Source organism: Heterodontus francisci, chromosome 1 (genome assembly GCF_036365525.1).
Source record: "Heterodontus francisci isolate sHetFra1 chromosome 1, sHetFra1.hap1, whole genome shotgun sequence".
NCBI classification, from domain to species: domain Eukaryota; kingdom Metazoa; phylum Chordata; class Chondrichthyes; order Heterodontiformes; family Heterodontidae; genus Heterodontus; species Heterodontus francisci.
This window is the reverse complement of record NC_090371.1, coordinates 213,896,643-213,916,440: the sequence shown is the minus strand read 5'-3', so window position 1 is coordinate 213,916,440 and position 19,798 is coordinate 213,896,643. Positions and strand designations below refer to the sequence as shown.

The window sequence follows — 19,798 nt, the reverse complement described above, 5'->3', positions numbered from 1 at the left end:
TATGAAAAAAGAGTTGTCTAAAGCGGGCTGGGAAAATAGACTAAGGGGAAGGTCAGTGGATGAGCAGTGACAGACATTTAAGCAGATATTTCATAACGCTAAACAAAAATTTATCCTGGTCAAAAAGAAGGGCTCAATGAGAAGGCTGAACCACCCTTGGTTAACAAAGGCGTCAAGGAGAGTATCCAATCAAATACTAAGGCATACAAAGCAGCGAAAATTAGTGGTGGGCCAGAAGATTGGGAATCTTTTAAGAACCAGCAGCTGATGACTAAAAAGCTAATAAAGAGGGAGAAAATTGATTCTGAAAGTAAATTGGCAAGAAATATAAAAACAAACAGCAAGAGCTTCTATGGGTATATAAAAAGAAAGAATGTAGCTAAAGTGTGCATGGGACCCTTGGAGGATGCGACTGGAGAACTGATAATGGGGAACAGGGAAATGGCAGATAATTTAAACCAATATTTTGCATCGGTCTTTATGGTGGAGGACGCTAGAACGTCCCACAGATATCAGATAAGCAAAGAGCTAATCGGAGGAAAGATCCTACAACAGTCTCTATCACTTGGGACAAAGTATTTGACAAACTAATGGGACTAAAGGCAGACAAGTCGCCAGGACCTGATGGCCTACACCCAAGGGTTTTAAAGGAAGTGGCTGCAGAGATAGTGGAGGCATTGGTAAACCGCTAATGTGATGCCCCTGTTCAAGAAGGGTGGGAGACAAAAAGCAGGAAACTATAGGCCAGTCAGCCTAATATCGGTCATTGGGAAAATGCTAGAGCCCATTTTTAAAAAAGAAATAGCAGGACATTTAGAAAAGCTTAATGCAATCAAACAGAGTCAACATGGTTTTGTGAAGGGAAATCATATTTGACAAATTTGCCAGAGTTCTTTGAGGATATAACAAGCAGAGTTGATAAAAGGGAACCGGTATATGTAGTGTATTTAGATTTCCAGAAGGCATTCAATAAGGTGCCACATAAAAGATTATTGCACAAGATAGGAACTCACGGTCTTGGGGGTAATGTATTAGCATGGATTGAGGATTGGTTAACTCACGGAAGACAGAGAGTTGGGATTAATGGGTCTTTTTCAGGTTGGAAATACATAACTAGTGGAGTGCCACAAGGATCAGTCCTAGAGCCTCAATTATCTACTATCTATATTAATGACTTGGAGGAGGGGGCAGAGTGCAATACAAAGAGCTGAACTCAAGAGGTGAGGTGAGATGGGAGTGACTGCCCTTGACATCAAGGTAGCATTTGACCGAGTATGGCATCAAGGAGCCCTGGCAAAACTGAGGTCAATGGGAATTAGGGGGAAAACCCTCCACTTGCTGGAGTCATACCTAGCACAAAGGAAGATGGTTGTGGTTGTTGGAGGTCAATCATCTGAGCTCCAGGACATCACTGCAGGAGTTCCTCAGGTTAGTGTCCTAGGCCCAACCATCTTCAGCTGCTTCATCAATGACCTTCCTTCCATCATAAGGTCAGAAGTGGGGATGTTCGCTGATGATTGCACAATGTTCAGCACCATTCGTGACTCCTCAGATACTGAAGCAGTCCATGTAGAAATGCAGCAAGACCTGGACAATATCCAGGCTTGGGCTGATAAGTGGCAAGTAACATTCACGCCACACAAGTGCCAGGCAATGACCATCTCCAACAAGAGAGAATCTAACCATCTCCCCTTGACATTCAACAGCATTACCATCGCTGAATCCCCCACTATCAACATCCTAGGGGCTACCATTGACCAGAAACTGAACTGGAGTAGCCATATAAATACCATGGTTACAGGAGCAGGTGAGAGGCTAGGAATCCTGTGGCGAGTAACTCATCTCCTAACTCCCCAAAGTCTGTCCACCATCTACAAGGCACAAGTCAGGAGTGTGTTGGAATACTCTCCACTTGCCTGGATGGGTGCAGCTCCAACAACACTCAAGAAGCTCAATACCATCCAGGACAAAGCAGCCGGCTTGATTGGCACCCCATCGACAGTCACTCCCTCCACCACCGACGCACAGTGGCAGCAGTGTGTACCATCTACAAAATGCACTGTAGCAATGCACCAAGGCTCCTCAGACAGCACCTTCCAAACCCGCAACCTCTACCAACTAGAAGGACAAGGGCAACAAATACATGGGAACACCACCACCTGCAAGTTCCCCCCCAAGACACACACCATCCTGACTTGGAACTATATCGCTGTTCCTTCACTGTCGCTGGGTCAAAATCTTGGAACTCCCTTCTAAACAGTACTGTGGGTATACCTAACCCAAATGGACTGCAGCGGTTCAAGAAGGGAGCTCACCACCACCTTCTCAAGGGCAATTAGGGATGGGCAATAAATGCTGGCCTGGCCAGCGTCGCCCACATCCCATGAATGAATGAATAAAAAAAAATCCTAATTTGCTGATGATACAAAAATAGGTGGGAGGGCATGTTGTGATGAGGACAGAAGGAATCTGCAAGGGGATATAGATAGGTTGAGTGAGTGGGCAAAAACTTGGCAGATGGAGTTTAATGTAGGGAAGAGTGAGGTCATGCACTTTGGTTGGAAGAATCAAAAGGCAGACTGTTATTTAAATGGAGAGAGACTCCAAAAGAGTGCAGCACAGAGGGATCTGGGTGTTCTTGTGCATGAAATACAAAATGTTAGCATGCAAGTACAGCGAGTAATTAACAAGGCAAATGGAATTTTGGCCTTTATTGCTAGGGGGTTGGAGTTTAAAAATAGGGAAGTCTTGTTACAACTGTACAGGGTGTTGGTAAGGCTGCACCTGGAGTACTGTGTACAGTTTTGGTCCCCGTATTTAAGAAAGGATATATTAGCATTGGAGTTCAAAAGTCATTCACTAGGCTGATTCCTGGGATGAAGGGGTTGACTTATCAAGAACGGCTAAACAGGGTAGGCCTTTATTCATTGGAGTTTAGAAGAATGAGGGGTGATCTGATTGAAACATACAAGATTCTGAGAGGGTTGACATGCTGTTCTCCCTTCGTCAGATACAGGAGAAATGCCACGAACAACAGATGCCCCTCTACATTGCTTTCATTGATCTCACCAAAGCCTTTGACCTCGTCAGCAGATGTGGCTCTTCAGACTACTAGAAAAGATTGGAAGCCCACCAAAGCTACTAAGTATCATCACCTCATTCCATGACAATATGAAAGGCACAATTCAACATGGTGGCTCATCAGACCCCTTTCCTATCCTGAGTGGCGTGAAACAGGGCTGTGTTCTCGCACCCACACTTTTTGGGATTTTCTTCTCCCTACTGCTTTCACAAGCGTTCAAGTCTTCGGAAGAAGGAATTTTCCTCCACACAAGATCAGGGAGCAGCTTGTTCAACCTTGCCCGTCTAAGAGCGAAGTCCAAAGTACGGAAAGTCCTCATCAGGGAACTCCTCTTTGCTGATGATGTTGCTTTAACATCTCACACTGAAGAGTGCCTTCAGAGTCTCATCGACAGGTTTGCGGCTGCCTGCAATGAATTTGGCCTAACCATCAGCCTCAAGAAAACGAACATCATGGGGCAGAACGTCAGAAATGCTCCATCCATCAATATTGGCGACCACGCTCTGGAAGTGGTTCAAGAGTTCACCTACCTAGGCTCAACTATCACCAGTAACCTGTCTCTAGATGCAGAAATCAACAAGCGCATGGGAAAGGCTTCCACTGCTATGTCCAGACTGGCCAAGAGAGTGTGGGAAAATGGCGCACTGACACGGAACACAAAAGTCCGAGTGTATCAAGCCTGTGTCCTCAGTACCTTGCTCTATGGCAGCGAGGCCTGGACAACGTATGTCAGCCAAGAGCGACGTCTCAATTCATTCCATCTTCGCTGCCTCCGGAGAATACTTGGCATCAGTTGGCAGGACCGTATCTCCAACACAGAAGTCCTCGAGGCGGCCAACATCCCCAGCTTATACACACTATTGAGTCAGCGGCACTTCAGATGGCTTGGCCATGTGAGCCGCATGGAAGATGGCAGGATCCCCAAGGACACATTGTACAGCGAGCTCGCCACTGGTATCAGATCCATCGGCCGTCCATGTCTCCGCTTTAAAGACGTCTGCAAACGCGACATGAAATCCTGTGACATTGATCACAAGTCGTGGGAGTCAGTTGCCAGCGTTCACCAGAGCTGGCGGGCAGCCATAAAGGCGGGGCTAAAGTGTGGCGAGTCGAAGAGACTTAGCAGTTGGCAGGAAAAAAGACAGAGGCACAAAGGAAGAGCCAACTGTGAAACAGCCCCGACAACCAAATTTTTCTGCAGCACCTGTGGAAGAGCCTGTCACTCTAGAATTGGCCTTTATAGCCACTCCAGGCGCTGCTCCACACACCACTGACCACCTCCAGGTGCTTACCCATTGTCTCTCGAGATAAGGAGGCCAAAGATAAGATTTAAGAAAGAATATACTAGCATTGGAGTTCAAAAGTCATCTACTAGGCTGATTCCTGGGATGAAGGGGTTGACTTATCAAGAACGGCTAAACAGGGTAGGCCTTTATTCATTGGAGTTTAGAAGAATGAGGGGTGATCTAATTGAAACATACAAGATTCTGAGAGGGCTTAACAGGGTAAATGTTAAGAAGATGTTTCCACTAGTGGGGGAATCTTGAACTAGGGGACATAGTTACAGAATAAGGGGACACTTATTTAAAACTGAGATGCGAAGGAATCTCTTCTTTAGAAGGTAGTGAATGTCTGGAATTCTCGACCTCAGAGAGTTGTGGAGGCTAGATCACTGAAAGTATTTAAAGAGGAGGTAGATAGATTTTTGAAATATCAGGGAGTTGAGGGCTATGAAGAGCTGGCACGAAAGAGGAGTTGAGGTCTGGGGGCCGATCAGCCATGATCTTATTGAATGGCGGGGCAGGCTTGAGGGACCGAATGGTCTACTCCTGCTCCTATTTCTTATGTTCTTATGTTCTACAGTGGTGAGTAACTCTCTCTTCAAGGATAACCCCTGTCCCCTAGAATCTATCCACAGAGATTAGGGGTGGAATGAACTGCTGTGGCAGCCTGGACTGCCAGGGGATGAAAGAGTCATGGCAGCTGCCAGGAAAGTGAGCGCACACATGGAGGAAGCTCCTGTTGTGGTCGCAGACCAGCTGAAAGCTGAGGGAGTGGAAGCCCTTCCTGTCGATGAATCTCACTGGGCAGTCAGTCAGTCAGTGCCTTGATGGCCACATGGGTGCAATCGACAAAGCCCTGCACCTGGAGGAATCCAGCAATGGAGGCAAAACACACTGCCCTTTGTGCCTGTGAGACCCCATCTGTCTGGAATTGGAACTGCCCAGCTCTCGCAAATAGGGCATCAGTGACCTGCAAGATGCAATGGTCTGCTGCCGTTTGCGAGACATCACCAAGGATCTCAATTGATCCTTGGAAGGAGCCAGAGGCAAAGTACTTCAAGGCTTTGACGGCTACTGGCAGGGTATGGCTAGCAGTGCTGCAAGGTGTGAGATCTTCTGCGACCAGGCACAAATCTCAACTGCCATCTGCCTGGATCTCCTATGGCACTGGTTCTCCGACATATCCAGATAGCTCCGTCTTCGGTGGTAGATCCTATGCTGAGGGTATGGCCTCCGTTGCCTTCCTGTCCCTTGTCCCTTGCTGCTGCCCTCCTCATGCCTGGGGCTCTGCCTCTCCTGTTGAGGATTTTGATTCTCATCGCCACCAGACACAAAAATCTGACAGTCATACTCGCATTGCCAGCCTTCCTTCTGCTCAGCTGGACTCACTATTTTGACTGGAAGCCTTATCCCCTTCTCTTATGCCCCCCTACACCCCAATGCCAGGAGGGTGACTATTCCCTCCCCCACCTTGCCCAAGCACTTACAGCTCACTCTCCCCACAACCTGTGCACACCTGAAGGCATCATATGTGCCGCCTCAGATGTGCTCCCTTTTATGGGCCCACCTAAGTTGATAGTGCAGCCATGACTGGATCCTCACTGTGCTGCCACCTCCATGTGCCTGGTCTGCCCTTGACCCAGCGGGTACCCCAGCAAAATCCCACCAATGAGCTTGTTAACTACTTTAATTGGTCAAATTGCAAAATTGGGCAGGTTGCCAGGCCACCCCCCCCCCCCCCACTCCCCAGTTTCTGATGAAACTGGAAGCAGGAACGGCAAGGGAAATCAGCACGCCAGCCGCAGCGCACCCGCCCGCCTCCTTTCCCACCCCTGTGGGACCTACAAATCCTACTTCCAGAGAGGGTAAGAGCTCAGGGGAAGGGGAATGCAGTCCAGATGGAACGGGAATTCTGAAGGCAGGAGAAAAGGGCTGCTGTGCCAGGGAAGACGTATCTTGTGGAGCCAGCAGCTCCCACCTACCTTTCACTGCCAATTTCCCCACCCCAGGGAAACCCACCCAACAGCAGTGAAATTTACGTTGAATTTCCAATTGCACCGAGGGGGCCCGATTTAAATATGTTAATTACATGCCCTGCCTCTCCACAGCATGACAGTGAGATGGCCCAATATCCAATGCATAAAAAAGGCAGGGGCACACACATATCTTGTTAGGGACACATTCCATATATTTAAGCACACCCCACCCTCTCCCACCCGTTGTTTGGGGGCGGGGGCAGGGTGTGTTAATCTGTTTCTAGTCACTGGAAAGACCATGAATACATAACCTAGGGTGACCTATCCTAATATAGTGTCAAACCACACGGGTGCTCCGGTTTCCTCCCACAAGCCAAAAGACTTGCAGGTTGGTAGGTAAATTGGCCATTATAAATTGCCACTAGTTTCGGTAGGTGGTAGGGAAATGTAGGGGCAGGTGGGGATGTGGTAGGAATATGGGATTAGTGTAGGATTAGTATAAATGAGTGGTTGATGGTCGGCACAGACTCGGTGGGCCAAAGGGCCTGTTTCAGTGCTGTATCTCTAAACTAAACTAAACTACTCTTCAAATCTCCAGATGGTACTGTAGCAACTGAAAGCTTTCCAGGTGGGAACATTTTTTTGGGGGCAGCAAGGCTAAAAATAGAATCAAAGTAACTTACTTGGAGAGGTTGCTAAGCAGCTGCAACATTATTAATGCAGAATTAGGATTTTATTTTAAGGACCACAAGTACTTCAAATGACAAATTAAAAACCTTTTCCAAACCTATTACAAGATATAGCACATACTGTACAGATACTAATGTGGAAATTGGAGTTATCAAAACAAGACACTGCTGAAGTTTTCACTGCCTAATCTAATTGCCAGATTTATGTTCAGTGGACATTCGAAAAATAGCTAAATTAACTTCTTATGCATCCTATTAGATAAACATCTGTTTCTCTGACAGCTGGGTGAAAGGCCATCCTATGGCAATGCTTATCATAATGTTAGCACAGTTTTCTACTTCACTTATGACTATCAGCATATTTTGAAGCAAATGACGGTGTCAGAATAAATGGTATACACCAATAACAAGCATGTTTTAATAATCCTACCTGAGAACTGTGTAGTTTCTATGATAAGTAACATAAATTATCCACCAGTAAGACACATGCAACTCGCAAAGTACTACCTAAGTATTGCCATATTGGAATTTTACTTTCCTCATTCAAAAGCAAGTTAAAAAAAAACTGAACATCTATAATGAGTAGTTAGCCAGCGGAGTAACCCTATTTAAAGTATATGACGAATCTTGAGAAATAAAACATTTGAAAACTGGCCTTTATAAATACCATATACACACATACAAAATAGAAATGAAAAATATTAAACAAATACGACCAGCAGTCTGTATCTTCAAAAGTATAGCAAAGAAATGGAACTAGAGTAACTTTCCATTCAGCTTGTGAAGAATTGTGTCAAAAGATATCTGCAAAAATTTCATTAAAAAACAAAGCTCTTAAATATTACTGGCCCTATTATGATCACCTACCATTTCTTTTTGTGAGAATTTTTTTTAAAAGTTTACTTTTCACCTATCCATCACCTCTGTGCTCACCGACCTACACTGGCTCCCAGTTTCCAAATGCTTGCATTTTATATCCTCATCCTAATATTCAAATCCCTCCATGGCCTCGCCCCTCCCCATCTCTGTAACCTCATTAAGTCCTACAAGAACTCTGCGTCCCTCCAACTATGGCCTCTTGTCTAGCCACACTTCCGTCACCCTGCCATTGACACTCGTGCCATCAGCTGTCTAGGTCAGGGGTCAGCAACCTTCTTTACCTGAAGAGCCTTTTTTTAAAAAATGTGCCTAAAATAAAAATTATTGGGAGCTACAAGATGAAAATTCGGCATTTCTAAACCAAAAATTTGGCAAATTTCCAAGTGGCTCTGTTAGAATGCATTATTTACATATATAAATAAAAAAACAAGTATTGAATTTTTGTATCATAGGAAAAAAATCAAAATTCAAATGACACAACTCTGAATGATCGTGTTTTTTCACATTCTTTTTACTATAATTTTGGCAGTAGTCATCTTTAAAACAAACTTTAACTTCAGATGAGTATAATAAAGCCAATTCTTTTCAGCTATTGACAAGAAATAGCTTCTAATTGCACATTCAGAATAATTTATCGTCTGAAGAGAGAGCGAGAGCCGGAAAAGAGCGAGCAGGACCCAGAGACCATAAAGCAGCGGCGGGAAACAGCGAGAGAGAGCGAGACCCGGAGACCATAAAAAGCAGCAGCGGCGGCAGGAAAGAGCGAGACCCAGAGACCATTAAATAGCAGCGATGGCAAACAGCGAGAGAGCGAGACCCGGAGACCATAAAACAGTGGCGGCAAACAGCGACAGAGAGCGAGACACGGAGTCCACCAGAGCGGACAGACCGCATTCTGAAAACAAAAATCAAAGTGTGACGTCACCAGAAAACAGGTAGTTGATTAATTGGTCAGTTTTTCTCATTTATCATTCAAAAATTCGGGTAATTTTAGTAATTGGAAAGTTTATTTGCTAATAGCAGTAAAGCTTAATAGATTGTCTGGTGAGCATTTCCTATTAATTAAATATTTAAAACATAATAAAGATGGCAGGGCAGGTGATGTGTTGCAGCTGCAGTATGTGGGTGCTGATGGACACCAGTGTAATCCACCATGTATGCCATGCGTGTCTGCAGCTTGAGGAGCTTCAGCTCAAAGTAATGAGCTGGAGGCTGAGCTATAGACACTGCGATGCATCAGGGAGGGGAATGTAACCTGGACATTTTGTTCCAGAAGGCAGTTACATGTCACAGGACAGGGTCTTCTGATTTGGTCAGTGGTCAGGGACAATGGTGTGTGACTGTGAGTGAGGCAGGTAAGGGGATCGAGAAGGGAGAGGTGGAGGAGCCTCAGCCCTTGAAATTGTCCAACAGGTTTGAGGTTCTTTCAGTTTGTATGAATGACAGCAAGGGCTGCAAGGTGGATAAGCAAACTGACCATGGCACCACGGTACAGGAAGCCATTCAAGCTGGGGGGTTGGGGCACGGGGTGTGGGGGGAGTTAATAGGAATGTAGTGGTAGTAGGGGACAGCATAGTCAGGGAAATAGCGTTGCCTGCCTGGTGCCAGGGCTCGGGACATCTGCTCAGGGTTGGAGAGGAACTTAATAGTGCGAGGGAGAGGATCCAGTCGTCGTGGTCCACATAGGTTCCAACGACATAGGCAGGATAAGGAATGTGGTTCTACATAGTCAATACGAGGAGCAAGACACCAAATTAAGAAGCAGAACCTTAAAGGTAATAATCTCTGGATTATTACCTGAGCCACGTGCAAATCGAGTAGGGCAAATAAGATTAGAGAAATTAATGCGTGACTCAAAGACTGGTCTGGTAGAAGTGGGTTCCAGTTTGTGGGCACTGGCACCGTACTGGGGAAAGTGGGGACTCTACCGTTGGGACGGTCTACACCTGAACCGTGCTGGAACCAGTGATCTAGCGAGCCACATAACTAGGGAAGTAGAGAGGGTTTTAAACTGAATAGTGGGGGCAAGAGATCAAATGTGGGAAGATGTGGTAAATCAAAGGGGAGAGACAAGACAAGGAAGAAAAGTATTAATATGGGAAATTGTAAGCAGACTGTGACAGAAAGGGACAGCGAGAACAAATCTAAGAGTAAATCAGCAGATAAAATGATGAGATGAGAGGTTGCAAAAATAATAAAAGGACAAAACTAAAGGCTCTGTATCTGAATATTGAAGGGTACATGACATTCAGGAATCGCAGGAAGCGAGGAAAAGGTGGAGGAGTGGTTCTGTTAATGAAGCATGATATTAGTGCAATAGAGAGTGATGGCCTAAGTTCAGGAAACCAGGCTGTCGAAGTGGTTTGGGCTGAGATGAGAAATGACAAAGCCAAGAAGTCACTTGTGGGAATGGTGTACAGGCCCCCCACAACAGTAACCACACGGTAGGATGGGGTATACAGGAAGAAATAACGGGAGTTTGTCAGAAAGGTACAGCGATAATCATGGGGGATTTTAATCTACATATAGACTGAAAAAAATCAGATGGGCAAAGGCAGCCGAGATGAGGAGTTCATAGAATGTTTTCGGGATAGTTTCTTGGAACAGCACGTTTTCGAGCCAACCAGAGAGACCTAGTATTGTGCAATGAGATAAGATTAATTGATGACCTCATAGTGAAGGCATCCCTAGGCAGCAGCGATCATAATGAGATTGAATCTTACATTCAGTTTGAAGGATAGAAGAGTAGGTCGAAGACTAGTATTTTAAACTTAAATAAGGGCAATTATGAGGGCATGAAAGCAGAGCTAGCAAAGGTGAACTGGCAAATTAAGTTAAGGGTTGGGTCAATAGAGATGCAGTGGCAGACATTTAAGGGAATATGTCAGAATACACAGAATTGATACATTCCAACTAGAAAGAAAAATTCCAAGGGGAGGATCCACCACCCATGGTTAACAAAAAAAGTTAACGATAGTATCAAACTTAAAGAAAAAGCATATAATTATGCAAAGATGGGTGGCAGGTCAGAAGATTGGACAGAATATAAAAAACAGCAAATAATGACTAAAAGATTAATAAGGAGGGAAATATTAGAGTACGACAGAAAGCTAGCCAGAAATATAAAAACAGATAGCAACAGTTTCTATAAATAGTTTAAAAAGTCAACAAAGCAAGCATTGGTCCTATAGAAAGTGAGTTTGGGGAATTAATAATGGAAAATAAGGAGGTGACAGAGGAATTGAACAGGTATTTTGCATCGGTCTTCACTATAGAAGATACAAGTACCATCCCAGAAATAGCTGTAAATCAGGAGATGGAAGGGAGGGAGGAACTCAAGAAAATTACAATCACCCAGGGAAGTGGTATTGAGCAAACTGTTGGAGATGCGGGCTGACAGGTGCCTGGGTCCTAATGTACTTCATCCTAGGGTGTTAAAAGAAGTGGCTCATGAGACAGTTGGTTTTAATTTTTCAAAATTCCCTAGATTCACAGAAGGTTCCATTAGATTGGAAAATAGCCAATGTAACGCCTTTATTCAAAAAGGGAGAGAGACAGAAAGCAGGAAACTACAGGCCAGTTAGCTTAACATCTCTCATAGGGAAAATGTTAGAAGCTAGTATTAAAGACGTTATAGCAGGGCACTCAGAAAAATTCAAGGTTATCAGGTAGAGCCAACATTGTTTCGTGAAAGGGAAATTATGTTTAACCAATTTATTGGAGTTCTTTGAAGAAGTAGCATGTGCTGTAGATAAAGGGGAATCAGTGGATGTACTGTACTTATATTTCCGGAAGGCTTTTGATAAGGTGCCAAATCAAAGGATCATGCAGAAAATAAAAGCTCAGGGTGTAGGGGGTAACATATTGGCATGGATAGAAGATTGGCTAGCTAACAGGAAACAGACAGTAGGCATAAATGGATCATTTTCGGGTTGGCAAGATGTAACAAGTGGTGTGCCACAGGGTTCAGTGCTGAGGCCTCAACTTTTTACAATTTATATAAATAACTTGGATGAAGGGACCGAAGTTATGTCTTCTAAAGTTGCTGATGACACAAAGATAGGTAAGAAAGTAAATTGTGAAGAGGACATAAGGAGGCTACAAAGGGATATAGATAGGTTAAGTGAGTGGCCAAAGATCTGGCAAATGGAGTCTAATGTGGGAAAGTGTGAAATTGTCATTTTGGCAGGAAGAATAAAAAAGAAGCATATTATCTAAATGGTGAGAGATTACAGAGCTCTGAGATGCAGTGATCTGGGTGTCCTACTGCATGAGTTGTAAAAGGTCAATATGCAGGTACAGCGAGCAATTAGGAAAGCTAATGGAATGTTATTGCTTATTACGAGGGGAATTGAATACAAAAGTAGGGAAGTTGTGCTTCAGCTGTACAGGGCACTGGTCAGACCACATCTGGAGTACTGTGTACAGTATTGGTCTCCTTATTTAAGGAATAAGGAATATGTAAATGCTTGGAAGCAATTCAGAGAAGGTTACTGGACTAATACCAGGAATGGACGGGTTGTCTTATGAGGAAAGGTTGGACAGGCTCGGCTTGTATTCGCCGGAGTTTAGTTTAGCACGAGGAGAGTTGATTGAAACATATAAGATCCTGAGGGGACTTGACAGGGTGGAGGTGGAGAGGATGTTTCCCATTATGGGAGAATCTAGAACCAGAGGCCACTGTTTAAAAATAAGGGGTCGTCCATTAAGACAGAAATGAGGAGAAATTATTTCTCAGAGGATCATGAGTCTTTGGAACTCTCTTCCTCAAAAGGCGGTGGATGCAGAGTCTTTGAATATTTTTAAGGCAGAGATAGATAGATTCTCGATAAGCAAGGGAGTGAAAGGTTATCGGGGGCAGGCGGAAATGTGGAGTTGATGTTACAATCAGATCAGCCATGATCTTGTTGAATGGCAGAGCAGGCTCGAGGGGCCGAGTGGCCTACTTCTGCTCCTAATTCGCATGTTCATATGTATGTATGAGCTATATTAGAAACAATAATGGTCACAACCATTAAAAACCTGCTCCTCGAACCAAAGCAATAATCTATAACCATGGTGTAGTACACTGTAGCTATGCTACTCGAACAAGTTAAATGATCATTTGAAACCACCATAATGAGTTACCTTTATTCCCCACAATAAAAACAGGGCTCTTATTTACCTGGACTTAATTTTTTTTTTAACCTTTTTTCATGTTAGTGTGATCCAACTAGAAAAGGTTGGGAGCCCAAATAAGATTTTGAAGAGCCCTGTGTGGCTCCGGAGCCACAGGTTGCTGACACCTAAGCTCCAGAATTCCCTTCCTAAACCTCTCCACCTCTCTCTCATCCTTTAAAACCCTCCTTTGAATCAAAGTCTTTGACCAAACTTTTGGTCACCAGTCCCTATGTCTCCTTCTTTAGCTTGGTATTAATTTTTGTCTGATTACGCTCTTGTGGAGTGCCTTGGGGTGTTAAAGACGCTATAAATATGCAAGTTGTTATTTTAATTTCAATGCTATTGCAATCTATTGCAAATGAAAACAATTTTAAAAAGAATACATATATGGGTTTTATTGGCTCATGTTGATAAAGGTGTGCTTATATACTTTCTTTTCTAAGTTTATAATTTCACAGCAATCCAAAGCACTAACGATAAAAGCATCAAAAACAAAGGCATCTTACCTAAAAGAAACTCAAGAATCTAGTACTAAAAAGAGTTTGGGAATCTGAACTGCAAACATTGTGCTGAATTTTAACCTGGAAGAGCGAATGGTTTTGGGTGCAGGTGGGAGGCAGTTAAACCAGGAAAAATAGCGACACATAAGGAAGTCAGCTCCAACCCACATTCTTCTTCCTCATTTGACTTGAATGCATTAGGCTGCATGCACACAACCCCTTCGGGAGAGGCAGGTGGTCAATTACTACGTTAATCACTCAATTAGAGCAATATTAACACACATTTTTGACTTCAACATCAATCCACAGGTTTCCAGGGCTCTCTGAAACTCAGCAGTGAAAGCAAGGCGAGTACACAACAACAATTGAGGGGGTTAAATAAATCTTGAGGAACTATGTCAACAAACACTCAGTACTCACAGTTGCTTTCTTACCTGCTTGTGGGAAAGAGTTTGTTCACAGTGCTTTCATTGAGAGGTTACTTTCGATATTTTGGATGTTTGTTGTATCACATCAGAATGGGTGCCTGCCTTAGTTTAGGCCTCTGATGAGGTCCGAGTTGACAAGCAACAGCACCAACAGCAACCTGCTACTCACAGACCTGTAGCTCCAGAGAAGAGAAGAGGCAACAGGGAGGCCTAGCTTGCAGGAGGCAATATCCACGAAACAGGGTCTACCGGCAGAGGCTGAGATTCCTTGACATATCTGTACATCAGTGTCTCAGGAGCTCAGGACGACAGGTCAAAAATAACTTTGAACGTACAAGGATCAGACTAAAATTTTCCAGCTAACTATTAAATAGTATTAATTTGTTCACTTCCCATTCTATGTTCCTGCAGAAAACTAAGTTTATGAATCCAACTGAAGCAAACAATTATGGGGGGCATTGTGTCTTGCTGTTGGTAGGTTATGATCTCAACTCCCAGCTGCCCTGACTTTCCATAACTTGGTCAATACTTGCCCTTTCTCTATTAATGAGACATCTGCAGCCTCCTGGGAGACCTGCTGCCTGCTGAACATGGTGGCCACATGTTACCAATGGCTCTGAAAATCAGCACCTCCCTCAATATTTTGCCTCCAGATTCTTACAGGGCTCTGTCGTAGACATATCCAGGATCTCGCTGTCAGCTGTCCACAGATGCTTAAGACAGGTGGCTAATTGCTCATTTGCCAACAATTATGTCAACTTTGCCAGCAATAACGCCAGTCAGAATGAAGGCTTTGTGGCTCTGGCTGGCTTCCCACAGATGCAGGGTGCCATCGACTGCACACACGTGGCAATTCAGGCACCTCCAGAACAATCAGAGGCATTCATCAACCACAAGAGCCTCCACTGTATAATTTGCAGCTGAGGTGTAATCACAAAAATAGCTCTTTGCAGATGTGTGCAAAATTCTCAAGAAGTTGCCTTGATGCTTTCGTCTTGTGGCAGTCCAAGCTCCCTGATCTCTTTAGACCTGGAAGCAGACGTGAGGAGTAGCTGCCAGGTGACAAGGGATCCTCACTACAAACTTGGCTCATGATCTATCAGAAACCCGATCAGTGAAGCTCAACAGTGCTACAATGAATGTTGTATCATCATCAGTTGTGTGATTGAAAGGCTATCAGCATGCTGAAGATGCTGTTGAGGTGCCTGGACAGATCTTGAGGCATCCTTCAGTACACAACAGCCAGGGTCTCCAGAATGGTGGTGGTTTGCTGTACTCTGCACAACAGTGAGGCTTGGACCTGCAGGAGGAACAAGGCGAAGAGCTCAGATCCTCCTCGGACAATTCAAAGTGGGAGGGGAAAGAGATTGGGGTGGGTGATGAGGACATTGCAACCCCAGCTGCTCACACTGCTTCCTTGGATGCCAGGGAAGCACTTATTAATGCAAGGTTCACTTAGGTTGCAGCAGTGGACCTAAGTCACAAGGAAACACAAAACACCACAAGGACATTATTCATTTTGCCAAAAATGGAAATGAATCCAAAAGCCAATTAATGGTTAGATTGCCAGCTCGAATGCATTCTCACCCGGTAACTTCAGCTACCATTTGGATTTGAAGCACATATTTTAAATTTTGTTTTTTCTAAATTATTTCTTCCTCCCTCAGCCCACACACAATCATGACATCAGTTATCCAACTAAGAAGCAAAATAATGTCATATGAATGCATGGGGTATTTTTAATTTCCCAGGCTTTCAATGGTCCAATGGTGCACCATTTAGTATTGCAGGCAGGATAGCTGAAAGGTTTGTAGGCATTATAAATGACTGTTTCCCAACACAACATGTTGGTGACGAAACATGGGGTAATCAGGTACTTGATTTAGTTTGTAGTTATGATCCCGATGCAGTATCAGAACTCCATGTGGGGGAACAATTGGGCAATAGTGAGCTCAATATTATTAGATTCAACAAGATCAACCTGTAAAATGGGCATGTCATTAAATTTCTTGGCCAATACTTCTAGATTTTTTGTCTTCAAAATCTTTCCATCCTCACAGCAAGGAAAGCATTTTAATACTGATGATGAACACATGACATGGTTTTATCTATTAATGTAATTAAATACATTTCCACAATTTTTCCAAACTTATTTTAATTTCCATTATAAAAAACTGGTTAGAGTATCAAGTACTTCAAAGTTAATTTCACTATTACATAATAATATTGTTCTAAATGATTTTTTTTTAGAAACAATGGCTGAACAATAAATCAAATGAAGCAACTATAGAAAAACTTGAAACACCATTTATTAAAAGACAGCCTTTTGCCTCCCTTGGTCTTCATTCAAAGTCTGCAGAGTAGTAGAATTTTGACTCTGGAATAAACAGGCTCAAGCAAAAACCTCACTTATTGGTTCCAGATTTACTTATCTTTCCTAAGTCCTATTATAAAAAGGTATGAATATTTGAAACACCTGGTGCACACTTTTAAAAGATGATGATTTCTCCCTTTTTCAAATCTTGAAAAACTGAATATAATGGCACCCTCCAAATGAGTCTCTCATAATTATCTATACAATATTTTAATGTAACAATGGGAATGGTACAAGTTGCTAGTTCTTCTACTGTAAAACCCCAATCTAAAGATAGCAGACACACTTTTAGAAATAAAATCTCAGTTATCTTTTTACTATTTGGATCACATTTTTTCAACCAGAATAAAGGAAGCCACAACCTAAAAATCATCTTGGTTCTGCATAACAAAATTAAATTTGAGTGTTACAGGCCATCATGGTAATTAAATTCATGTCACAATTTTCAAGAAAAATGGACATGACTAGTATGTTTACCATCTCCACAATTCAATAGACATATAATACAAACACTGTCTGTGTGAAATGACATTCTTTGGAACAAAATTGAGGGAAATACAGCAGTTTAAACACTAATAATAAAACCAGTAATTTTCAAACATAGTTTACTCAAGACTCATCTTTACAGCCAAGGTACTGGGTCTTCAAGCACAATTGTATTCATTTGACTATGTGAATGCTTTGATTTGGTTACTGGCTAAAAACATTTGCAAACATTCTTCCACTGTCACAGATAGTGGCTTTTGAAAGTATTCGTGATCAAGGTTGAGTTTGTTACTTATATATTTAGCTTTCACTGTCTAAAATAATTAGTAATTGTGGAAATATTCACAACTGTTTTATTCACAAAAACTCCCATTAATGCAGTACTTAGAAAAATATTAAACACGAAATCAGTGGCAGACATTAACGATGGTGGTCAGCCCGTGCGGACTCTCCGCAATATTCAGCGCAGTGGCTCATTTAAATGGCCAGGGCGGAATGCCCACCCCAATGACGTGGAGGGGGCAGGCTGTCAGTTCCCCGGCAATAGCGTCAACACCATTGTGCAAGCACCGAAGCCATTTTTAAAGGGCTTCGAGCCCTTGCATTTAATTTAACCATTTAAAGCGATAGTGATTTGAAATTGATTCAAAAAAAGTAAATAAATGTTTCTAGCCCCTTTCCCACCCCCCAATAACTATACAATTCATTCCTTGTTCTCTTCCCCCCCCACCAAATACTTACCTTGTGCACCTGACCTTCCCACCCCCACAGATCATAAACTGTGAACTTTACCCATTCCCACCATCTCCTACACCAATCAGATGAGCTTGACCCCGTTCCTCTCCCTCCCGCACTGAAATATTTAGCTGTTAACCCCTCAATCCCCTCCCGCCCGCGTCCCACCTCGGATCACCGGACGGCGTTCCGAAGGCACGGGGGTGCCAGCCATTGGCAGCAATATCACTCCAGAATGGACGGTGGAAGTGGCGAAGTAATTAATTCATTTATTTAAATACATTTAAATATTGCTCCCACGACCCCCGATGTCGGGGGTGGGGGGGGGGGGGGGGTCTGTAAAGTTCAGCTCACAATGTGTGAAGGTTCTACCTTCCATAACTTGGAACTTTAATGATACAACCAGATTTTATAAGCTAATCATTCAGCAGACTATAATTGATCTGCCATCAAATATTATTAATGCACATCAGAGAGAGAAATCAAATCATTTATTCTAATCTATTTATTGTAAAACTGCATGTGTAAAATGAAGGGGAGGAGATAATAAAATTATGTTTCTAACTTACAGCAATTCTCTGACACAATGCAAAGAAACCACATAGTCTGGAATTTATGTTATTGTATTCATCTATCAAATATAGTTTAGTTTAGTTTAGAGATACAGCACTGAAACAGGCCCTTTGGCCCACCGAGTCTGTGCCGACCATCAACCACCCATTTATACTAATCCTACACTAATTCCATATTCCTACCACATCCCCACCTGTCCCTATATTTCCCTACCACCTACCTATACTAGGGGCAATTGCTAATGGCCAATTTACCTATCAACCTGCAAGTCTTTGGCATGTGGGAGGAAACCAGAGCACCCGGAGAAAACCCACGCAGACACAGGGAGAACTTGCAAACTCCACACAGGCAGTACCCAGAATTGAACCCAGGTCGCTGGAGCTGTGAGGCTGCAGTGCTAACCACTGCGCCACTGTGCCATTTACATTAAAAATGTTATGTTTTACAGTAATCAAACATAAGTATGAATAAAGGTTTGTAGGATATTTATCTCGACTTTCATGAGGAAAGAACTTCTAATCCCAACTGATAAGTGGCAAGCAAAAACACCACACACACACACACACAATAGATACAGATTGAATTATCATTTCCTGCAGTATCCAAGGGTCATGATTTATCTTCCAAATATCAATCCCTTGATGTTCAGTAACGAGTATTTGATGAACCTCATAAAAAATGATCTATATATTGATACATGCTTCTGTTTAATCTCATCTATAATGCAATGAATTGGCATCCCATCTAAAAAGTACATTTCTGATGGCTTTGAATTGTAGTGAAGAGGCTCAATATAGCAAGATTATTGAAAGGTAGCTTCACATTATAAACAGTAACCTGTAAATGAGACATTTCAGAATTGCGTTCCAGTAAACATTAACAGTCAATGGAAAGTTATGCCTTATTGCACTGTTAAAATAATCTCAATAACTGTAATACAATGACCTAAATTCTGTCATTGCAATATTCATTTCATGCAGCAATTAGAAGGGGCAGGCAAAAGGTTAATGTTAAAGTCAACAGTATCAAGAATACTAATAAAATATTTGCAATAAGGGACTTAAAATTATGCTTTACTTTATTCTGATTATAACGTAAAAAACGCCCACACGCAATTTTGACAAACCTCCCCTATCCGTCAATGCATTTAATACAAAATGCAAAGTTAAAAAGTGAAGCAAAAAATTTAAAACAGAATGTTTCTTTTGAAATATGCCTTTAATACTAAGGAAACAAGCCAATAAAATTCACTGGTGTGCCTTTGTTCATTTTAGAAATAAAATTGCAATTGCACTGCAATTTAACCCTGCTTACAAAATTAATAATTTAACATAGTCTTTAAATATTTCAACTCTTACCAGAAAACTTCCAAAAGCAGAATTGAAAATAGCAGCTGCCTGTAAAACAAGATTGGATTATTTGAGTATTGCTTTTATTTATTTGCTACTGTTAAATAGCATTTGTAGTATTTTAACCTGTCAAATACATTAAATACTTATACTAAAATTAGCCCAATAAACACAAATACAATAGTGCAAACATATAATTGATCTTTGACACAGACAATCACACAGAAATAACTATAGTGCAAGACACTATTAAGACACTAACAAATACTGTACCTAACAAATTT

At 42.5% G+C, this 19,798-nt stretch overlaps 1 protein-coding gene across 5 annotated transcripts in view; it reads right to left on the bottom strand.

Moving 5' to 3' along the window:
- slc10a7 (solute carrier family 10 member 7) overlaps nucleotides 1-19,798 on the bottom strand; it is a 435,171-nt gene that overhangs the window by 278,475 nt on the left and 136,898 nt on the right. For all 5 annotated transcript variants that reach the window (XM_068041330.1, XM_068041333.1, XM_068041322.1 and 2 more), the window contains one exon: nucleotides 19,524-19,562. In XM_068041330.1, the coding sequence (XP_067897431.1) occupies nucleotides 19,524-19,562 (39 nt within the window). The remainder of the gene's footprint in view (nucleotides 1-19,523; nucleotides 19,563-19,798) is intronic.